The sequence below is a fragment of the Zonotrichia leucophrys genome, chromosome Z, assembly GCF_028769735.1.
Source record: "Zonotrichia leucophrys gambelii isolate GWCS_2022_RI chromosome Z, RI_Zleu_2.0, whole genome shotgun sequence".
In the NCBI taxonomy this organism is placed as follows: domain Eukaryota; kingdom Metazoa; phylum Chordata; class Aves; order Passeriformes; family Passerellidae; genus Zonotrichia; species Zonotrichia leucophrys.
The window spans coordinates 42,929,168-42,954,438 of NC_088200.1; the positions used below are offsets into that span (position 1 = coordinate 42,929,168).

At 35.8% G+C, this 25,271-nt stretch overlaps 1 protein-coding gene across 7 annotated transcripts in view; it reads right to left on the bottom strand.

Moving 5' to 3' along the window:
* Positions 1–25,271, bottom strand: part of NFIB (nuclear factor I B) — a 169,840-nt gene that overhangs the window by 18,655 nt on the left and 125,914 nt on the right. For 2 of the 7 annotated variants that reach the window (XM_064735283.1, XM_064735287.1), the window contains exons 7-10: positions 23,778–23,909; positions 21,200–21,384; positions 10,672–10,810; positions 7,451–7,533 (exon numbers count right to left, since the gene is read on the bottom strand). In XM_064735283.1, the coding sequence (XP_064591353.1) occupies positions 7,451–7,533; positions 10,672–10,810; positions 21,200–21,384; positions 23,778–23,909 (539 nt within the window). Of the gene's footprint in view, positions 1–7,450; positions 7,534–10,644; positions 10,811–21,199; positions 21,385–23,777; positions 23,910–25,271 lie in introns of all 7 variants that reach the window. The other 5 variants (XM_064735281.1, XM_064735286.1, XM_064735284.1 and 2 more) reach the window with 3 other exon arrangements.

Sequence of the window (25,271 nt, forward strand, 5' to 3'; positions counted from 1 at the left end):
AACATTTGATTTAGTCACTATACAAAACAGGATTCTGAACTTGATTTTAATAATGAAAACATAATAAAATATGTCAGCCTAGTTATTCAATGTACAGTAGACATATTTCTGCTATTCTCCTTAAAGATGTCATCATCTTCATTACAAATGAATATTTTAGAGCTTCTTAACTTAGCAATAAGAACTCACTTGCAGCTGAAACAAAAGACTAAAAGGTTAAACCCTCCCACCCACCCCCCTTTTTTACTTCTTCACAAAATATAAAATCTATTCATAAACAACCTGTGGCTGATTAGAACCATTAAAAATATACTAAAATCACAAACTTAACACTACCAAATTATTATATTCACTTAGTTATAACTCAAAAAATCTGGCAAGCACTTAGCTTGTTATATAGAACTTAATTGCATTTGCCATTTGGGGAAAAGAGCAAGAGACTGATATATTGCATTTTAGTAAATTAGCTTCTGCACTATATCACTGTATTCTTCCCACAGTCTGTGTGAAAACCTTCCACACATACAGTTTATGTGTTAAATTTATCGTTAAGAAAGCACCACAAAGTTTTTGAAACATATTTCATAAATATTAGTAATGGCATGCTGCTTATTATTTACAGTCACATGTACCTCAATTCACATACAGCCAAACACTGCAAAGAAAATAATGCAACATGTGCATTTCATACCTAATCTGTAGGCATGTACATGCACATTTATAAGAAGGTTCATGCCCCATGAGACTCCCAGTTAGTACTGTAGTGCTGTTCACTGCACCATGCTTGCAGTACTGACAACACCGTGGAGAGGTGCAGGTTTCCATGACAGCTGGCTCTGTGGACAAGCCCAGGGCTGTATTAGCTGTACTGAAATACACCTTCCAATGTAAAAAACTGCTGCTCCACATTCCTCATTTGGCTCGCATAGATGCCCCATTGCCTTTAAAAATTAACCTGCCTGGAATTTTTATTTTTTAAACTCTCCCTCACGTAAAACTTCCTCTCCCAAGTCACTCCTATTGAAAGATGTCTTCAGGTCTAAGGTTTAGAAATACCACTTCCAAAGTCTGCATCTGCATCCTTTGCATATGTTGAGTGGTTTCTAGGTAACAATACTGTAGAATTTAATAGAACTCTGTAAGTCTGGACTCCTTTTGATGGAAGAAATCTGATCCCAGCAGCAGTGGGAGGCTGCTCTGGGAGGATGTCCACATAGCCCAGAGGGGAAAGCTTGGGTGCATAGACATGACATGAATACCAAGCTTTGGAAGGACATAAGGCACTTCACTACAGTATTTCAAATGCTATGTATAATCTGGAGTAATACTGAAAGCTTTCTGTCTACTTATTCTCCTTAGAGTAACTTAGGTACCTCTAAAATCATGCCACAGTGTTAGCTGGAGTGGAGAAGGCACAGTCATTCTTACCCACTATAAGCCACCCTAAAAGTATTTCTCTGCAAGATATGTGAAGAGGAGAGGCAGGAAACTACTTGAGAAAACTTACATTTCTCAGTAGAGAGTCATAAGAAATGATCCCCAGGACATATCTAATAGCTGCTGAAAACATTACTAATTTTCTCAAATGTATGTTATGAATGAAAAATAAATGACCTGACTTAACATATGACATGGTGAAAAGTCTTCCCTAGAAGGCTGCTGAAGAGACTTGACCTTCAGTCCACAGTTCTGTGGATTTTTAGCAAAGCAAGCCACAAAAACCTCACTACCATAACATCTTCCACACTCAAAACATTATCAGTGATTTTCTTACTGATCTCTTATTTAACTACAAGAGAAAGAGGATGAGTCTATATTATGAAGTGGAAATGGATGCCCAGCCTTGCAGCAAATGAGGAGTCCTCACAGGTAGCTCAGGCATTTTCCTAGTCCTGGATCCTAGGCTCTGCCCTTATGCCTGTGATACAGCCCCACTGCTGCACTCATGAAGCAGCCGAGAGCACAAAGCACTGCATGCATCTCTCCTGGGAGGCAGTGCAACTCCCTCATTTACAGGAAGGGAACACAAGCTTGGAAGTGGACAAAGGCCTGGAGACAAGCAAAGAAGTAGACTGAGTGCTTCTCTTCTGTAGAATGCCAGGAAATTGATCTTGTTTTGCACTTTCCAGAGCTGTGAGACATACTGATGTGAATTTCTACCCAAGTGCTAGATTTTACTATAGCTGTCTTCACAGTTTAAACAGCACCTTGCAAGCACAGCCATCCTGTAGGGTTTTAATTATGCAAATCACACATACATTAAAACCCCACAGCCCAACAGCTCAATCTTTAATCACAGTATGAATGACTTTTAGGGGTTAGTATTTAAGCAGATTTTGTAGCCTTGTATGTAAAGAATGGCTAAGACTAACATCCATTTCAAGTTTTCTGTGTTAGCTAGTAAAAGAAGAATTGTATTTTGGAAAGTGTAATAGGAGACTGCTATAGCTTCTGTTAGTTGAGAATAGCCCATAAAACTTAACATTTGCATATTGTCATTGTTCTGACTGAAACTTCCTTTAAATGTGTTTCCTTTCCAGCAAGCTTATGTGAAAGGTGACCTCTTAGCCATTTACATACCTCCCTGGCAATCATGTGACCCAGTTTTACGTCAAACTGTCAATTATGATAAGGGACACAATAAGAACAGGCTAAGTGTTGATAACCTGTTTCCTGACTTTACTGACAAGTTCTCTTTAGGAGTCCGCCTGTGTTCTTCTTTCAGCCTGCTGCTGAATGCAAGAGTAACATCCACTCAAAACATTTTGTAAACAAATACTCTGTGTTCAGTGGACATTTAGGTTCACAATTTCCATGATTAATAGTATGAAAGGAACTACATTTTGAACTGTGCAGCTCAGTAACTAAAGGATGCATCTGGTAAGAAGAAATTTCTACTGAAGAGACAGGGAAGGCATTTGTAGGAAATAAAAAGCTATCTACAGTTTTCTCATCATTTTGGAGACCTTACTACTATATATATTGAAAACGTCTCACTCATAATTTTAAAATCTGTGTGAAAATCATGAATGCAACATACCATCATACACAGAAAGTGCAAACTTTAGTGAAAACCATGATACTGAGTTTATCAGTGCAAAAATTGGAAGAGTTCATTAACTCCTCAGCAACTGGGACAGTATTAGTTAACACAGTGAAAGTTTTAGAGATTATTGTTAACAACTTTAATAGCTATTCCATTTATTTATGTTTTCTAATTAAAAATAGAATCATCCATACAAGGCCAGAGGTGCACTAAAATGAAACGGTCAAGAACAAAAACCTTGCAGTTATTTCATTCATTCCAACAGAAACCTTATTTTTTGTGGTATCATTCATCTGCACATGCAATAAATGCAAATGTCCGTCCATCCATCCATCCATCCATCCATCCATCCATCCATCCATCCATCCATCCATCTATCTTTTTAAACTATTTACACAGGCAAAGTATATGACTAGTATTTCTGGCAACTTTCTAGCATTATTGCCAGAAACAACATGACCTGACTCTAAGTGTTTGTCATTTCAATACCATAATAAATCCATGGAGTTGGAGAACCATGACACAAGCAGGCTAAAGAAATGTCATCACATAACTGTGAGGATCCTGATCATTAGGACTTTGTTACTGCACTAATGATCTGGTCATTAAAGTTATTTAGCCAAAGTAATGCAGGCACAACTAGAATCTGGCAAGGAATTGTGTCCACTTATAGAGGGCAGAATTTGACTGACTTTCCTCAGTTTGTTCGTTTGTTGTTTTTTTTTTACTCTAGTCTAGGCTTAGAAATCTTCAATAAATGCAAATTAATAGGGAGGAGGAGGATGAAGGTGCACCAATATAATAGCAAAGATTATCCCACCTCACTTTTCTTTTATTTAATTTAGCTAGGATGTTTCTCAGCAGAGATAAAGAACAATGAACATTAGATTTGGCTTCAGAAAATACTTCCACCAATGACCAACAATAAAATTAAGAAAAATTCTCTCATTCAGGTACTATCTCATAATGTCCCTTGCCCTCTCCCATGGTGTTCTTCCTGCAGTTATGTTATCAGCATTTAACAGCTCTCAGAAGCTGATGCTGAATCAAAAAAAGAAAAAACAAGTGGTCATCAATAATTTCTAATAGACAGAGGAAGTATGATATGAATTTTTTACAAGAAAGTGCCAAGATATATAGGATTTTCTGATGTTATTTTTTGTAACTATTTATGCCACAGCATAGAAATAGCTGGCACTTCAAGGCAAGTAATGGGGAGATCCACGAGCTAGTGTATCAGAAAGTGGACTGCATAGTTATCATTCCCCATTAGAATCTAGTCTTTCTAAATATCAATGTTACAGGCTAAGTAATGCATATAACATCACAATTTCACAGTATCCAGATCAGTAAAAGCCAAAAAGTCTCTCACTTGGCCTATTATGTATTGTCTTTCAAAGTTTTTTCAGTGCTTCCCATCTAAATGTGAGTATTTAGGGTATGCTTTGCTGTTCATGGTTTACTGGAATTTCTAGGAAGCTATCACTTTGTCAGGAATCCATGTGAGTGTGCATTGCAAAATACCTGTGTAACTTTTTAATTTATTGTGGTTACTGTAACTTAAATGGGCTACATAATGGCTCTTCTTAACAACAAAAAAAACCCACTCATGGGTACTTGCTATTATTCCTCATAACCAGAGAAAATAAATCTTCATAAAGACTCCTCCAATGAAGTGAAAAAGGTACTAGTGACAATATTTATTCTTGAGGGGTCACTGTGCATTACAGGGAGGAATGTTTAAAAGATTTCTCTGGAACTAAAACCAATGGCTTTCTAATTGAAAATTTCTCTCCACTAATACAAAATGATTAATCACCCTATTTCACATACCCCTTGATTTTTCTTTTCATTCATCATGGGTTGCTTTAAAGCAAATGCATTTAAAATCTGCCACAAGAAGACTGGTCTCTTTTGCATTGTTGTAAAGTAATGAAAGGACATAGTAAATCAATCCCATTTTTGCCTTACCAAAGGATAACCTTGACTTTATTGAAGTTCTTTAGACAATCTCAATGCTCTACATTACTTTCTACACACACACACGTGTGTGTGTGTGTGTATGTGTGTGTGTGTGTGTGTGTATGGTCTGTCATCTCTAGAATTGGAGATGAAGGTAACTAACAAAGGTAACTAATGAAGGTAACTAGTGAAGGTAACTAATTCATTAGAAACATACCTATACATACTTATATGTCCATATTTATCCATCTGAAAAACTTTAAGTATTCTGTTCTTTCGGATAGTTTCAGCTGGGCATACTAGTCCTTAACTTTCTACACACCTGAAGGCATTCATACACACAAACACACTCAGGCAAACACAGATATGTCCATTGCATATGTTAGAAGAGAATAGTGAGTTAAGAGCAAAGACAATAAAACACTGATATTTTTAAATATATTACACAGCTCATTGGTCACCAATTGATGCTCTTGGATTAATATAATGAGACCATGAATCAATGCACTTTAAAAAGGGGAACATTGGTTTAACACAGTAGCATTAAATAATTTTTCTGCTTATGAAGTGCATATTAGATTTAGCTTAGTTTTCCCTTCCCTTTAAGCCATTTGGCCATGTTTTTCCATGGAAGGGAGTATCAGACACAACGCATGTCAATACCAAAGACCTTTGAGATTCCCCTCACTTTGATGTTCCAAGGGCACTGCTGAAATTTTTAAATCTATTTTGATCTACACAAAGACAAAAATAAATAGAAGATGCCAAATATCAGCAACATATATGTCAAGTTCAGCCAGGATAAATATGCTTCTACTACTTTCTGGCATGTGACAAGACATTAAGAAGTCTTCCATTGAGCTTGGAAAGTGGAGTAGGCCTGAGCAGGAGCAGTCTGCAGAAAGAATTGTGTCCAAAATTACAAAGGGGAAAAAACATATTGCGCATCCCTTAATTAAAAGGATGTCAGAGATATTTCAAAGAATGCTGTATAAAACTTCACAAGAACTCTACAAATTACATTCACTCTGCATAAAAGAGAGGTGTTGCGTGTGCTTTAAAAAACAATAATCATATGTTGTGTATCTTGAAAAAAAAACATTTCATAGTAATTACAACATATTTCATAATAAAAAATATTTGAGAGGTTTAAAAAAATCCAACAAAACCATATGGCAGAAAAGTTATTGAGAAATTAATGGCTGGAAGAGCCACTAATAGTCACTACATATTTTCATAATAAAGTGCATAGATGTTTGAATTTAAGTCTTACTGGTTAAAAAAATAGTTGGCAATGCATCAGCTATTTTGAATAAATTATCATCTTTATGATTTTCTCTAAACTCTGCATGTGGTGACCTGTAAAATGGATATACTACCTCCTTGCCCTGTGAGTGGGTATGGATAGGGAGTTTCAGCTGAAGCAAGGGCCAGCTATATCTTAACGATGTAGAACAGGTAGGTTTAACTGAAAAATGAAACAGAAATGCATATAAACTGCTGACAGTAACACAAGTCTGAGAAAAAAAACCGTATGACAAATACCAAGCCTATTTAATACCACCCTCTTTCTTATTGCCACATTCAGCTTTTTTCCTTGCAACATTTCTATTGCTGTGAACTTCAAAGACCTATGCTGTTAACATCAAAGAGGAACACAAACACACATCATAAAGTACATTAAAATACTAAAGGTTCTGAATTTATTTCTGAAATGCACCATTTCTGTATGTGCATGGCCTTGCTACTGACTGCAGCTAATTTATTTGTATGCCGTCATTAATCTCAGCTCTATATTTTCACAGTTTGGGTAAACACTTCATTTGCATTAAATTTGCAGCATTAATGAGATGTGAAATTTAAAATGCTACTTGAAATACAAATGATGTAAGAAACTAGAATAAAAATGTGGTTTTGTCACATTTGGAATCAGCAGACCAATTTAAACCTATTATGCTAGAAATGATGATGTGCTGCCTTGAGAATTCAGTTTTACAACTGATCTTCTAAAAGTAAAATGAAGAAATGCGTTTAACATCTGGAGGAAATGGAAACAAAACTTAAAAATAATAAACTGTATTTTTTGCTTTGAAAGTTTTGCATGTTTTTATAAACTGATTTTGAAATTAGTATTTGTTTCTTAAACACCTCATTCTACTTCTTAAAATCCTATTAAAGATTATATGTATGAACTCCTGAAAAAAAAAAATTGAAAGAAACATATCAGGAGTTCCTTAAGATGGGACCAATCTAAGAAAGAAAGAATAGGCTGAAGTGATATTTCTTAAAGCATTCCATTTGTTTTGAATAAACATCATCTTCACGTGACAAATACTGAAAACCTCAAGATTTCAGTCTAATCCAAGATACCGTGGCAGCATGTAGGAAGGTAACACCACAAAAGCTTCTCTACATCATTACACCTATGTGAAACTTGCCCACCTGTTGCTGGTGTAGGAAGGATGGGTCTCTTGGGCTTAGTCCCACATATCGATTGGCTTGGGATGTGCCTGAGGCTGTGTAGGCTGATTAAGGAAGAACAAAACATATTGATAAAAATACCAACCTATCATATCTATTACCTTGTGCAGGTACAGTACAAATATGAGAGATCCAGAGTTATGATTTTGCAATATATAGGAAGTGTCTTTGACTTTTCTTTAAGAGTAAGCAAAAGAAATATTAGACCAAATTTGGAAAGGCATGTGTAAGTTCCTATAAACTTCAATGGAAGCTACATGTGTAAATCACAATGATGTCTCCTGACAATAGTAGTTGGTTTGATTAATTATTTTTCAAATTATTTCCTAATTTATTTATTTGAACTAATCACACTTTTAATTTCCATTATACCAATCTAAAGCAACGGTGAAACCACTAAAATTACAATGCTGACAGAAAATATTCATGATCAAGTTATTTTTATTTCTGTAAAGGCCCTGTTTTTACCAAGAAAGTACCAAACAACTGTAAAAGTAGAACATCTGTAGCATCATAGCCTGGAAATTTGCTGGACAATTAGCAATGACTTAGTAGCAAAACTACTAAAACTGGACAGACATATACAAGCATGCCAGTGAGAAGCTAGATGAGAGTACTTACTAAACTGGCCTGCTAATATTAAGTTCACATGGAAAAAAAACCAACAAAATATATTCATTTTTTGAAAAATTAAAAATTCTATATACAGTAAATAGGCTTTACTGAAAAACTATAATAAGAATTAACCAATTATTAGAAGGAAATTATGATAGAGGCCACAGGGTTCCACAAATATTATTTGTAAAGCCTGATGTTCTTTCTCATTAATAAAAATTCTGCTACATCACTTCAGAATGAAAAGCACTGCAAATCACGTGTCAATTTATTTCCATCACACTGCATAATAATGATAAGTTTTTGTCCAAATTATATAAATATATAACTATATGTATTTTGGACCAATCAATCAGTCAATTACTGCAAATAAAAGTAAAACTATGCTATAAATCAAGCTAAGTGTTGATTTTCCCATTAGGTTAACATCAGTAATCTGTGTGGTGGACCTATTATGACTGATAATGCAGTTTGACTGATTATACAGTTTATATGTATTCATATATAATTTATACACCAGAAGGACACGATCCCTCATTTTATTGTTATTTTCTTCATCAACAAGCTATATTTATTCATTTTTTTATGCTCTTACAGTTATCAACCCAGTGTCAAAAGCCTATATCAAGGAGATAGTTTTCTGAGAATCATAACACACCTGAGCAGGTAAGATGCTATACCAATCTTGTAGGCAGTACAGCCACATTCAAATAAAATTTGCACATAGGGATTTTTTCTATTGTTATTTATGTACTGTAGTGGCAAGAATTTACTTGTAAACTAATATGGAAGCATGGAGGAAGCATTTATGTATCTAAACCAAGGTGTTCTAAAGGTTCAGCAGGAATCAGCTACTCAGGTTCCCATGAGTTGCACAAGAAACTGGGTGATGATTTAATTGGAAAATATGATCTAAATAGTTCACTTGGTAGTAGGACAATGTACAGATTAGGTATGCTTTCCTATGATGATTAAGGTCGTATAACCAGAAAACATCCCAGAACAGATCTGGCATTTACTGTGCTCTTTTTGCCATTTTTATCAGAAACCGTGTCCTCATCTAAGAAGATATGCAGGTCAAGCACAATCATATTAAAGTAGAATGAAACTACAAATACTTGTAACTGTATAAGAATTTAATTTTCTCAGTTTTCTGTTCTGGTGCAAATGTTTGAGCAACAGCTTTTCTTTGCTGCTAAAGCTAACTCTTCTTAAAAGATCAAAAAACTGTACCACAAATCACCAGTAAAGCTACAGACATACTCCTAGCAAAACTATTATACTTAAGACCTCTTAACAAAACTAATATACTGAAAGGACAGATAAAATGCTTCCATATATATATGTGTATATATATATATATATATTTTTTTTTTTTTTTTTTTTTTTTTACTTCAGCAGTAGTTTCTCCAAAAGTTACTACTATCCTTTTATGATAAATGCTTAAAACAGTTTTCTCTTTTACATCTTATGCTTTTGAATCTCACATCTTCCTCAGATGCTAATGAAAAGTTTTAAAGTGGTATAACACCTGAAAAGGATAGTTTATAGTCTCCATTAATGGCAGACCAATAGTTAGGAACAGTATTTGAAGTTCAAATATTAAATTGGTCTAGAACAAGTAATTTAAATGTTACAAATTAAAGAGACTGATACTTTAAAGACTGTTAAGATTTTTTTCCAAGAATCTGGAAGTGTCTCCTAAAAATCTTCACTACTCTGTTAAATGCTGGTAACACGGCCATCTCAAATCCAAATAAAAGTTCAAGAACAACAGAAATTCAGAACACAGTTAAAAAGCAGCATTCTGCACCACTTATTATGAATACAAGGAAGGGAAGAAATCAGTCTAGATATTTGCCTGTATTTCTAGAACTGCAATTCCATTGAAGATAATAGGATAAATAACATGATCCTGTATGTAGTAAAGAGATTAAAATATTGAAGTTAGAGTTTGTTACTTTCTATTTTAAAAAAAGCAACAAGCACATACAGTGGATCTACCATCCCGTGTAGAAATGACAAAGAATGAAAATTTTCTTTTGCCACAACAGTTGTTTTTGCTAAAAATGACACAACCTATATTAACATGCAATTATCATAGCTCAGATTCAGTATGTGTTGTAACAAGGTTTGATTTCTGTAGGAAAGTTCATTGAGGAGCAAATTTTCCAGTCCTTGTCTGGAATTCCATTTGTGGGTCATTGTAAAACCTTACTGTCTGAGTGCGCTTCTCAATGTCTTAACAATGTCCACCTCAGATGAAAAAACACATTTTCTTTTTCTTGAATAGTGGTCAAATATGCAGGCTTTTCCCTTTCATTTTGCTTGTCACATCACAAACTTTGGTTCATGTAACATGATCTATTGGTTGAAATTTTGGGAGGAAAAGCTTTGCAGTCAGACCGGGTTTGCTCTCCATGTAAAATGAGGAGCACCCACTTGGTCAAATAGTAGGAAAAGGCGCCTTTTTCTGGCCTCAATTTAAAATAATTTCAAATCTTTGATGGACATTTTTTGTTTCCTAAAGAAATACTTACTGGTTGCTGTAGGTGAAGATGCCTCACCTTCAGTGGATGTAGTGATGGGTTTAGTATCTGTCATGGTCAGGGTCACAGGTCGCACCGCACTGTGATGGGGAGAGGGTGCCAAAACTGGAGTAAAATGGCCAGGCACTTTCCCTACTACTTGACCACTGCTGTTAGGCTACAAAACAAAACCAAAAGAATGCCTTGTGAAACATACATGTTGTGTTTTAGGAGCCTACCTATCTTAGGGATTTCCAGAATTGCCCATCATCATAGCACCTGTGTTTTTGAATGTGCTGCTCTAAATAGGCTGTGTATTTCTATGTGATATTTTCACCAGGCAGGTCCCTCTTCACATAGGTAGTACTTTTTGGATGCTTATGTAGCAGTACTTTTTGGTAAGCACTCTTCCGCATTCTTCCTACCTGGGTGCACATGCATCGGATTGTTCCAAAATATTTTTGCTGCTCATGCAGTGTCTGTGAACCAAAATTCCATGACAGCAGGAGTAAACTGACCAGGCACAGGCCCTAATGTATGAAGTATTAAGAGCAAACAACTGATGTAAAACCTCTGTTTTCACATGCCATACCACTCTGACTTGGAGAAAAACCAAGACTTGACCACAGCTGTCCACAGAGGTTACTCACACTGGAAGGCTAACTAATGATTCACAATTTGGGAATAGGGTAGAGGGTTTGGATATGATGCACTATCATGTACACATTATAACATCTGGCAAAAAGTCACCTACTAAAAACACAGAAGTGTTTAATAATGGGAACTTTGCAAGTCAAGAGCATAACAAGTAACACTTCTTGTAACTACAAGAGGCTGTCTGCATATGACCTTATGGCAGGTACAGTGCATCAAGCAATATGGTACTTTCTACATGTAGGCACATCTGAATATGGCAATGTTGACTGGTAAATATATGTTTATCCAGTGCTTAAATATACCTTAGACATTCTGCATGACTGCAAATACTCCAAGGGTAAATAACTTGCAATAAAACTAACACATAGTAAATAGTTTTTACAACAGCAGCTGATAACTTCTGTCTTAAACTGATTGTGTGCTCTATGAGTCATAAGTATTTTAAAAGAGTCATACAAATATGAAATACTGGGAATCTGTTAATCAGAAGCATCGTGTCAAATTAAGATAACCTAAAGACGTGGACTGATAAAGGACACAATTCAACTGATTCAAGGAAAGTTTAAAGGAGGTAAGCATGATGACGGTAATGAAATAATAACTGGACTGACACAATTACCGCAAGTATGTGAGAAGTATAAACACAGAGAAGAGGAAGGAATTATTTGGAAAATAGAGGAAATGCATACTTGGGGTAATGGAATGAAATTGAGAAGGAGGAAATTTAAAATTATAGCACAAGAAACTTCCTGGCAGTATGATTCACTAAACTTTGCAAACGCACCCAAGAGAGAGTCTTGTTTAGGACATCTTAAGCTAAATTAGCAGAAAACACTAGAAAATACAAGTGTAAATGGAAACCAATATGGTATCCATAGGAACATAGAGCAGTTATCTAACTCCCCTCTCTAAAATCACAAGCTTTAAAATGAAAATTAACAGGAAAATAACCACAATAATTATGAGTGGCAAACTACCCCTCCTAATGAGAAAAAGTCACTCTCTAGACACAACTCTTGTCAGGAAGACATGCTCATTAAGTTGGACTGGATTTTCAATATGCTTCTAGGGAGTCTGCTGCAGATGCAAGCCTCCTCTCCTGTCCTGGCAGCCCAGCTGTCCACAGAGGCTGCTGGAGGGAGTACCACCTCTCAGCTGCATCTCTAGCTTGTAGGTGGAGTCGCTGACCTGCAACCACAAGGCTACCTCAGAAGCCTTAGCTTATGTGGTATGCTAACATCGCAAAAGTAGCTGAGAATCTCTTACCAAAATTATCAACTTTTATTAAAACTAAGAAAGAAGATTCTGTGAAGTGTATGGATTTAAACAGACAGTATAATCATCTTACAAAAGCAGCTGTCTCCAAAGACAGAGAAGAATAAATTAGAATAGATTAAAATAAATTAGAAGATCATGGGAGACCATGATGATTTACAGAAATATATCTCCTTATATTGTACTATAGGGATCCCAGCCAGGGATCCAGTGGCTCACATGGGTCTCAGCGTTGCCCTTATCCATATGGCCCAAATGAGCAAACACACTCCTTGTTCAAATGAAGGTTAAGAAAAAGATTATACTTATACCCCATTTTCTTCTAAACTAAATTCTTCCCTGTGTGATATCATAATGGCAGTGCAGTGCATCACTCCACTGCATACAAATAGAGGGTGAAATCCCATGCTTTTTGACAGCCATAGAGGATTTACCAGTGATTTCAGTATATGCAGTTTGTGGTCCCCCACACCAAGTGCCTCCATGTCTTTTTTTTTTTTAATTCCCCGAATTTCCTCCTAAGTGGAAGTTCTACATCAGTCTCACATGTAAAAGAGAGTGCAGATGCAATACAATGACACTGAGGTCTTCTATTCACAGAAAAGAAATCTCTGAGGTAAAAAACAGTGAAAATTTGTTACTTTAGTAAGTTTAATTCTTATAAGTCCAAGACTTCACACTCTGCATATCAGATTTCAAATCCAGTCGTAGGTAAGCACATACCTGGTGTGAAGTTTACAAATACAATTCTTCTTCAACAGTCGAGCTGTCTTTGAGATGTAAGCCAAGGTCCTCCTTTTGACAAATGTTTTCATAGGAAATGGTACACTTGAAATTTGCTTTAAAATTCAGTGTTTTTCATAAGTGTGCTACTTTTGAAAACAGAGTTTATGAATGGTACTCTTATACTCTCACAAATTCTATTAGAGCAACATCTCTCATAAGAAGCCTTCAAAAAACATCCAAATTTGGTTTCTTTGCATGCAGTGAACAAGAGTGGAGGAATTAACCAAACTAATATTTAAGTTATCATAACTAGTTTGCGGCTTAAGACTCGAAAAATTCTCCTAAAAAACAGATCATGCAATTGTCTCAGAGTTATTGCTTTGGCCTGTCTTCAGATTGATGCAGACAGTGCTGCATCAGTTTATACTCAATTCACACTTCCATGGTTATCTTTGGAAACAGAAAATTAAAATGATAGCAGTACATGAACATCGGCTCTCTCAAGTGTCTCAAGTTCTCTAAGCTGCTTTAAGTTTTCAATCCAAAAAGGGAAACCCTTTTGTCAGAAACAACTCCTTCATAATCTTGTTGAAAACCGACAGTTAGAAAGAACTTCTGTGACCTATTCTCCTTTTCCCCTTTACAGTTCTATCAAACAATATTTTAGCATGGAAACTACATATCTATTTGGACACTATCCACTTGAATTAAAAGTACTTACAAATACTTACCGTACTTCATTTAACACAAATTAATTTTTTCCTTATACAAAACAAATTCAATATTCTAGTTCCAGTTTTCCTCAAGAGATTCTTACAGACAAATGCATTGCAGGTGAAGAATCAGCTGTTACCGTCAAATAGGGCATCAATATGTCTATGTGATGGATTTACAGAGGCAATGCCTGAGGCATAAACCTCAAGCAAATTCCATAGAGGCAGCTGTGTTAGATAAACAAGCTGTGCATTGGAAAATTTGTGAGGAAAAGAAGTAAACATAATGAAGGTCTGGGAAATATAGCCCTTATTTATGCAGGCACACATTTTTCTACTCTTGGACTGAACGCTAATTTGATTTTCAGATCTGTTACAATTTTGATCTTTTTTAATTCTGCCATTTGGTTTGCCACAGTTTAATTCATTTATGTGGCCAAAGGCAAAGGCAAGTTGCATTTGCTGTCACAGCTGTAATGTAACTCAGAATGTCACACTGTTGTTATCCAGTGGTGTGCAATCCTCAGGCGTGAAGTCTGAACAGAAACCTGTAACTGATATGAATATGGACTTTCTTAAAGTCAGGATTCACTGTATCTCTTTGCCCTGATAGGATTTTTAATCATATTTATAATCAATATTTAATCAACCTCCTTTCAGGCTTTTGTTCACATACATTCCCAAGTACCGCCATATTTAACCTTAGGTACAATTCAGGACAGTGTTTTTTCATATAGTCTACTACTTTCAGCGTTCTAAAAAAGTAACACTGTAATGAAGTAGAAACTAACATCTACAGATGACCTAACCAAACACAACAAAAGTGCGAAACATCTATTAAAAAATTTACATGAACTATTTATTGCTTAAATTATAAAATACATTTGATGCTCACAGATACACTTTTTTAAAAAAATTTTAATTATACTTCTCAATTCCAAATTAAATAATCCAATTTTCCTTGAAATCTTAAGTACAAATCGCCTTCAAACAAATAATTAACAATGGCCAGAAATTATATTAATCTGTGCATGTCCTAGGTATAGCTACATATACTACCTACTCTGCTAGGTATTTCAGAAAAAAGTTTCAAGGCTTAACAAAACATTATATTACCCCATCTAACCATTACACTTGGAGAATAATATATTTGCTTCTCAAAACACAGGTTTTTAATAGAAATTCTGTGTTTCACAATGTTATCGTATTATAGCTAGCTGATAAACCAGTGAATGCAGTTTAGTCAAACTGGATATCATGCATTTGGAAATACCATTTCACCCATTTCCTCTCAAGAATTCCGTTTGCTTGTAAAGGCGGATTTCCAGTATTATGGTAAACAATATTACTATTAAAACCTATGGCAGGGTAGTTTTGAGAAGGCTGATTGAATTAATTTTGTTGAAGAAGGTATAGGAGATATAGTTTGGGATATTTTGTTCTTTTGTTCTCATACCAAATATCTTACATTAAAAATTGTTTACTAGACACACCTCTGAACCTGGAGATCATAGCTGATAACTTCTGGTTTTGAGCCCAGGTCATTGTGCTGTACAGTGCCCATGGAGAGTGATGAATGTTTTAGAAAACTTACAACTGAAAGAAATCAGAAATGTCTTCCATTTTTCTAATTTCCCTCTCTCCTTTTTGTCTAGGGTGCCCTAATGCTCTATCACCTCTAAAAATGAATGGCCATGTTATTCTCACACCAGACATAGCTGAATGGTACAGCAGTCAGTTTCACAAAATGTGTGAAACACATATCCTCAATTTATTACCCATCTGAGTAATAATGGTGCTTCTGAGACTCTGCTAAACATAAGGAAATGGAATTACTAGAGTACCACCAGTGTGACTGTAGAAAATACTTTAGGGCATTTTGAGCCTGGTGGGTTCCATAAAGGATTTTCTTCTCATAAATCAAGGCTGTACAGGTTTCCTTTCTGCTATTGAACACTAAGGTAGCAACAGGAATGCACTTTGTCTTCTTTTAGTGCCCATTACCACTTTTCAGTGGAATGAATCTCCCTAGCTTCCCTATTAAGAATCTGAGTAACTCATCATGACAGCGTATCTTACACAGACCTCTCAAATACTACATCAGAGCTTTATGTGGTATGACATGCAGCTACCTGCACAAAAACTTAGCTTTAGAGAAATACATGTTGCTGCCAGTTCTTGGCTGACAACATCCCTACTGTGTTTTCTATAAGAAACCAAGGTGTCAACTTTGATCTAGAAAGGCCCGTCTCATTCATTTGGTGAACTGATGTATGAATTTTCATCTTGATGTAATGCTGCTGAAACTGAGAGCAACTGCACAGCTTCAGTAATCCATGTTCAGACTGGACCTCATAAGACAGTCTAGAATCCTACACCCTGAATCACAATTTTGCCTGTGATAAACTTCACCTGGATAAGTTTGGGTGACAGAAGCATGGGAAAGGAATTCTCTTTGTAGATAAATGTTCAAAATATATTTTTTTTATATTACATAATATTTCATGCACTCTGGAGACTTAAACTCATTCATTTAGAGAGATTAAATACAATATAATAATTTACAACTGCAATTAAATCTTAAAACAGCGTGTCAGTAGATAGTGTTAAGCTAGGACTCAGAATTTGCCTCCCAATCACAATTAAAAACTGCACATTGCCTTATTTAATCTTCAGTAATTTCTTAAAAATTACAAGGAAAGACTTGCTCAAGAAGCTGAAAATTATTAAACATCAACAAGTAAAAGAAGTCCTAGCTGTACCAAAAAAACCACATGCACACAATTTTGCATGTTTTGGCTTATTCTGCTAGTACTCTCCCAAGAATTAAGAGGAAACACTGTGACCAGCCCAAGGAAAGCCGCACAAGATCCCTTCATCAACACCAAATGACTGTAATTATTGTATTGAAGAATGTAGAACAAAGCATCTGCCTAGCATCCCTGAAGAAGGGTCCTTTCCTTGAGCAAAATGTTCAATATCCCAATCCACTACAGGAGGAAAATATGTGGCCTCATCAGCTTCCAGAAACAACTATTCTCAAGCGCTACAGATATTTCTGTCTTCAGACAAAGATAAAACCAATGAAAAGACAAAGATGCAAACTACCCCACTCTGCAATAAAGTATGTTTTATCAGACACAGGAATTTTAGACAAATATGCAGTCATAAATACTGCAAACATGCAGCAGTTCACTCAGCCTGTATTAAATAATGCATACAAGCCATTTTTTGTAGGAAGAAAACAGCCCAATACTTAACTCACATCAACTTCAGTTAGTTTTACCATATCCTGAAAACAGCATATCTCATCATAAATATCGCAACATTTGAGGTAAGGTTACAGAAAAACTGTGCCCTTTATTATGACACACTCAAACAGCTTGGAAGATTGTTTGGTACAGTCAGAAAAAAAGATAATTCCTACTGATACCAGGATGTTCCTCGGCAGGATTCACCTCAACTGTTTGCTTTACTGCATTTCTTTATCACACTTTCGGATCCTTTTTCTGTGATTTGCCACACCTTCATCAGGAAATTATTCCATTTAACTCAACTGTGAATTATGTTTGGAGGTTTTGGTTTTGATTTCAGTCACACAAGTGATATTGTGCTTCACTAGTTTTTCAAGGCTTATTGGATACCTTATTTTGATACTGAATATGATTACTACGCTCCTGAGTAATAATGAATTTCATGTGTTTGCAGATTTGTGTGCATATGTGCATCTGTACTTGTGTACATAGATACAGAGGAGGTAATATTTTCTAAGATTAAAAGATTGACCCATCTGGAATCATTCAAAAAGGAAATACATGCTGGAAATTTGTGGTAGCTATGAAAACCTCACTCTATGTGAATAAACTCCATAGGAGAATTAGACACATACCAATCGATTAGTTTTTTGATGAAACTTGCATTGAATAATCAGTATCAGTCAGGGGCACCTGTACCCCATCATTATACAGATCCATCCTCACACATAAAATCTCAACCAGTAACATGAGTACCTAGCTAAGAAGAAAAGCTTTGAAATAAATACACTAGAAAGGGCTTAGCAGAAATTCTAAATCAGTGGGATGTACAACAGTTCTCAGAACCCTGGGAACTTACCAGACTACTAGCTTGAGACAAGTCCAGCTCTATATCTAACAAGATCTATTTCTGTTCAGTACATTTGTTTGTTTATTCTCCATATTGAGCAGGGGATGAAAAGCAGATATTCATGAAACCAGCAGCAACAGCTCCCTTTTGTTTAAGATCATCCATTGTTGAACCATTTTTCACTGCAGCCAAAGGGCCTGTTTGAACTTCCTGACTGTTCATCACACATAATTTGGACTATTTAACATTATGTCAAGAAAATTGCTCAGTGCTTCCCATAATGGGAACCTACGAGATCTCTATATCCTTGAACTAATTTTACTTAAAGTATTCCATTGAATAGCATGACTGTCTCCCTATAATCAGTGCAGCAGTAATGTAATTAATCTCAAAATTGCTGTGGGGAGTACAAGGCATCTCAGTTGCTTGTCGTAACAATCTAAATTAGTGTATTACTGAAAGATGTTCAGGAGGAGCAGTTCATTTTAGGTAAATGCTGTCAGGGTATCCATTCTTTCTATTTCTCCAGCTAAATTAAAACTATCATCACAGTTCTCCTTTTGAAATCCAAATGAGTATGTTTTGAGGTGGGAAAGTATAATTAAATTCAGTGTGGTATTCCTACAGATGCAGTTTTGAATTTTATAATAATTAAATTTGTTTGAATAAAAATTCATATTTTATTTTGAAAAGAAAAACTGGTTTGGCTCAAAGCATCCTATTGTTATCAGAACAATTCCCTTTTGTCACTGAAACTTCACAGACAGTTGCTTCTTCTTTTCCTAAGCAAAAAATTAATCCTGCTGTTTTACTTTTCATACAGCCAAACTTTAACTATTTTATTTAGTGATATTTTGACTAGGCATGCAACTGCTCGAACTTACAGCAAATCTAAGAGATGAAATTCAAAGAATTAAATTTTTAAAATATTTCACTAATAATAGTGATTAATTATAATAAATTATGGTAAATATATGATGTAGATGACTGAAACTGAATTTTGTGTCATTTACCCTATATCCTCTTGTCAGGAACTAAACCAAATCTCAAATGAAAAGAAAAAAATTACCCTAAAAAAGGTTATGAAAAGTGATGAAATTAGTAAACTTGGGCCAGTTAAATCTGTTATTCCCTATGGAGTATACAAAAATATGAAGTCTTCTCAGCTTGCTACTACTCTGTAAAAAATCATCAGACTAAAATTTAATCTTTTAAGATCAAAAGATTATTTTTTCAACCAGAGGTAGGGGAAAAGAGTTGGGCAAAAAGTTGAAAGCATAACTCCTGCTCAATTGATATATTCTCCAATATTAAAATCATAAGACAGCACATTTTTCAACTGAAAGAAAGTCAGATACTTCATTTAGATGTAGTTTTTTTCAGTAATGATCCCAAGTAGGATGTGGAACAATCCAGAGAGATTATCACCTAATCTGCTCCTTTAACATATATAAGAAATCAAAATGTAAGTAAAACAAGCACTGAATAATTAAAGAAATGCATAACAGTAAGGGCCTGATTTAATTTGCATAATTTTTCCCTTAATAGTGCCTAATTAAGACATCAGTTTAAAAAAAAAATCCAACAGAACTCTGAGATTTTCCGCACTGAATTAAAGCTAAGGACTTTTAATGGGTGTCTTAATTAGACTTTGTTATTCATGGAAATTTTACACAAATTAAAATCAGGTCCTGCATGCAACATTCCCAGCTGAGTCTCAGAAAAAATGCTATACAGGATTGAAAGAATTTTAATCCATGTGCAGATAGCAATTTGTATTCTGAAGTGAACATACACTGCATTCAGTTTTTTGTTTAATTTGCAGTAATACTGTAACAAGCAAAACCCACATAGTCAGAATTTCTTTCTTCAAAGTAAATTTTGATTTTATGGGCCCCACCTTTTTTTTTTTTTTTTTTTTTTTTTGTTGTTGTTGTTGTTAATTAAATATATAGGAAGTCATGCAGCTTGACCAGGAAATCAGCCTATGGGCACAATAGCCACCATGAACAGTCTGCACAGTCCTGAGAAAGTTTGATTCAGTCTCAAGCCCCAGTGCTGCTGTAACCAAAATGAATGCTGCAAGGCCTGTCATTATTGGTGAAAAAAACCCAACCTAAGCCCAAAACAAAATACTATCATAGCAACCCCATCATCCCTGCTAAGAAAGTCCTTCCAAAGGAGCCTAACTCTTAGAAGACGGAAAACCTGTCTGCAGTTTACATACCCAAGGTTCTTCCAAAAAAACATGCTAAAGCACAAGTAACAGGGCTCCACAAGAGCCTTTCAGGAAAGGCATCAAAAGAATAACAGCCTCAGCAGCAAAGATTACATTACACTGACACTGGACATACTCCAGGTATTGAGAGACCAAGTCTCAACTGCAGTTTATCCTGTAGTGCAAATCACATGGTAACTGTGCGTGCTGATGCTATCATGGAAAGCAGTTATGCACACAGACCTTCACAAATGACTTTACTAATGAAAAACATGTCAATTTCCAATATCAGACACAACTTTGAACCCGTGCAGTTGCCAGGAATGCGTCTGCTACAGCATGTTCTCTAGAAAGGGAGGAAAAAAGAATTTGTATGTCTCACTATGCCAAGAAATATCAGTACCTGCAAAGAAATATCAGCGCCTATAAGTGTTGTGCTCACTGTGCAAAGAAATATCAGTGCCTATGGAACAGGGCAAGTACTAACTTGCAGAGTTTCCTTTCATTGCCAGGCTATAAATATACCTGTATGTCCACGCGTGTACTTGGACATGAACGTGTACCAACGTGCTCCCCGGAGTGGAGCTTTGCCTCTGGTGGCCCAGCCTGCAGGAGGGTGCAGGACCAGCACCTGCCCTGCTGCTGCTGGCAGGGCTTTCAGTAGAGTATTTTTCTTACACTTGACCGAGGAAAACAAGTAAATATGATTAACCTGCACCCTCTATTCAATCATGATGAACAGGACAAGTTGTATCACTTTATATAGCAGCTCCAGATTCCTCTAACACCAGAACTGGCTAGGCACCAGTCTAGATGCCTTACACATATTCCTCACAGGGCTGGTTTTGGAGTTATTGACATAATTTTACAGTACCTGGCTGGTCTGCGGGCTGGACGGGTCATAAGAAGGTACATAGTTCTTCAGAGTATCCTGAGGATTCAGGTGGGGAGGATATCTGATCGTTGGATGAGAGAAGTAGCTAGATGGGCCAGGAGGGAGAATAGCTTGTGCTGGAAATGGCAATGGTGAAGGAGGAGGTGGAGTTCTAGTTGAGATGACTGGAGAAGATAAAATAAAATTAAAATTACTTCGCATCTTGTTTCTTCTAAAATTCGTCACCTCTGTGTTACAGCAAAAAAAAAATAAAAAGTCAGTTATAAATCAATGTATTGAACTCCGGCGTAAGGGCATTTTTACAGAAAAACTTAATGTCTTCATATTATCTCAGGAAATGAAAAGTGTAACTGTTTCAAATTCATAAATAGTGCATCTTGTTTTGGTTTTGTGGGTTATGCCATCATAGTATTTTCTTTTTTTTTTTTTTAACAGGAATATTTCTCCAACATAAAGGTTATTCCAATTACACAATTTTCCCATCTAGAGCCCAAAGAAATCAAATCAAATACTAAATAAAGCCCCCACTTTAATTTACAGGACTGCAACACAGGAAAATCACCAAGTCCCAAGAAACAAGGATTCCTTGCTGCATTGCAATCTATCCTCCTCATTTGGGGACAGGACAGTATCCACTCATTAATATTGCCACGAATATTTGCTGACCTTTATGAAAATGTTAATGAATGTTCAACTTCTTCAGTACCTGAGAATCCAATCCACCCAATAAAATTATCTTTGACAAATAAAAAATTACCTACACTACCCATTTTTATTACTATAATTCTCTTTATTTCTAGCCTCTACAAACATACCATTTTCTACCTAAAGACTGTCTATAGTGTCTACACTAACAATGTTTTCACAGTGCAAGGAAGGTACAGCTTGTCCTTCTGGTGCCCAATTGTTGGTCTGGAAGCGTAGAACTTTCTTCTATCATACTGCACAAGAACACACTTTCGACCATTACTATACACCTAGAGAGCACACACTTGTTTTAATACCCCTTGTATTAAAACAAGGGGTACTTAGTTCAATGGAAATGGAGAAGAGACAGGGAGTTTCCATTTTCATTAGTGGAAAAATACAAAATCAGGTCTTTAAAGAAAGGTTATTTATACACTGCTGAGTGGTTCTCTACTGCATTAGCACAAGCACTTGAACACTGCTCTTCTGGAACACCTTTCATATCTCTGAGTTTCTTCAGCTTAATTTTTATTGGACTTCCTATATTTTTGGGCATTGCTCATCAGCATAATAGAACAGGCTACAAAGATTAAAATGGGGTTCCCAACAAGTAAATAATTCACTAAATCACAAGATAGGTTATGATCATCACTCAAGAGTGTATATTATAAAACTATATTCTAAATTTAATATAAAGAGATACTCATAAGTGATTTCGGGGATTTTTTTTTTTTATTGGCTGGGGTTTTTTGGGTTTGTTTGGGTTTTTTTAGAAGGCTCATTTTACTGACGGCTCCACCAAGTTCAGTTTAAACAAAATACTAATTACTCCTCTGGCATGTCAGAGCTATGAAAAACAAACACGAATAAAGTGAAATCTGTCCCTTCCATTTCACCCATCATCTCTATATGCGTGAGTGTCTGCTGGTAGTGGAAACCTCAGAGTGACCAGAATGAGTCCAGGACCATTGTAATAAAAAATAAGTGGATGTTAAGGGGAAAATAGTTCTTATAGATGAGCTTAAAGGGAGCCACTTGAAATCATGGAGGAAAAATAAAATAGAAAGTTCTCAAAGCAAAACTTCATGTGAAGAAAAAAACCAAAATTTTCTAATCTGTTTTACTCTAGTCACTTAACTCTGCTCAATAAATTAAAACTTTTATATGTAGTTTATGTCAAGGAGACATGATGAGATGTTGAAGGGACACTTCTGATCATCTGAAAACCAGGGTCAGTCTCACCTATAAAATTAAACACACCACGATGCTGGAATTACCCTGTCACTGATAAACCCTCAAGACAACATGCATTCTGTCACATTTCACATATCTAATCCTTACTTCAAGTGAATTTTTACTATGGATTTACTAATGATTTCAGAAAACAGGTGGTGGAAAATACTTAATCAGGACTTTTTAGACTCAGCATTCAAAAGAAGCACTGGTACTTATTTCATTGTGTCACATAGTGAACATGGTTGTGACTTCTCTTGTATATTAAATCCTGCCATTCTGGTATTTAAATACAATCTAGTCACAGCGACAATAATAAAAAAGGGATTTAGGTGAGAGGATGAAATACAGGGATGATTTTTCCTCTGTCAGTTTCTTTATGCATTGTACAGTTTATTTTATTCACTGATTAATCCTAAATCCTTTTAAGTGACTTCCAGCAGTCAGATTACCTGAACAGCTAAATGAGCACTCCTGCAAGGATATCCCAAACTTTTCCGTTTTTATTTTCACCAGCATTATAAATTGGGTTAGGTCTCTAAGAAAGTCTGAAAAAATGCATCACAATCTGATTATAGCAAAGGAGAACAGAGCAAATGAACAGGGAGGTTTTTATTTCCTCTGACATAACCCTCACCACTGTGTGCAACTCCTGGGATTCCTGGGTGGTGATGCTGGGGAAAAGTGCTTAGTCTTGATGAAGAATCCTGGGGAGAAGTGGGACTAAACAAAGGCTTTTCAGGTTTCTTCATTGTAGGAGAAGACATATCTACAATAAAAAAAAAAATAACAATAACATTAGCTTAGAAGCTTGCCTCAGGACACATCATTTTATAGACTGAAGATATTTCTTTCTGTTTTTCTTGCACAAATATGATATGGTGATCCAAATCCCATATGGTGAATAAACTAATTTTAAATTACTGCTTTCAAATTTGAGAATTAAAAATTATGTCTTAACAGGTTCTTGTCCTGCAAAACAGAAACTACATTTCTTTCATACCATAGAAGTCAACCTGTGAAGAAATTTATGTCTTTAGAACCTTCCTAGACACCCGTCATCTCCCTAGTACATCACCAAATCATCCGTTCCTTCAACAGCCACTTAATTTTTATTGCATTTCTCAATGCAACACCTACACTCAGGTGTGTAGGGTAACTGCCATACACATGCCAGTTTATGGTATTTATTATTTTATTACTTCAAAACTTATCTCCTTATCACCAAAACCATAACAAAACAATGTAACTTTCCTAAGAACAAGGGATACTTTAACTATTGTCATATTTTCCATGTCTCAAGGATCATCTTGTCACTTCTTCCTTTGAGATTCCCAATAAATAAAAGCATTTCTTTAGAGCTCACTATGAGAAGATAACAGACTGGTAGTGACAAATGTATGATTTCTACCAAGTTTACTGAAGTTCTCCAGAGCAAAAATACTGGATTTTTTCTGAATTTTACATTAATTGATCAATATTTTTTGGACTTTGTACCAAATTATTTCAAATATAATTACATTATTTTTGTAGAACAGACATCAATAGTGTAACTGGTTCCATTTCAAATCAATGGAATTTCAAATCAATTACTTCTGCTTTCAACCCATGTTCAAAGCAGAGGTAATTCCTTAAGCACTTTACCGGATAGGGGCCACATTGAAGCTGACTTCTTACATGGACCACGTTGTTTTTAAAATTATTTTGACCCTTTTAACATTGGCACACTCTATTACTCTATTCTGCTAAGACAGGCCTGCAAAATGCAAATGACTTACTGAGACCCAATTGGATCAATGTTTTCTGAACCGGACTTAGAGCAGGACAGATGAAACTGAGTCCAGTTCCTTACCCTGCCCCATCCTGCTGTCAAGCCCGGCACAGGCACCGGCCCTAGACACAGAGCAGACTCTGCCTGTGACCCTCCACCATCCCCTGCAAGTCCCACCCTCCACTTTGATCCTGAGTGCTATGTCTGATGAGGGCCTGAATACCCCGAAGAGTTCATCTCTTCAACAATGCTGCAGAAAAACGATTTATTTGTTTTTAAGTTTCAGGAGGGGATTCCAATCCTTATTACTTTGAGAATGAAAATAAAACAGACTTTTGGAAAAAATAATCTGAAATACAG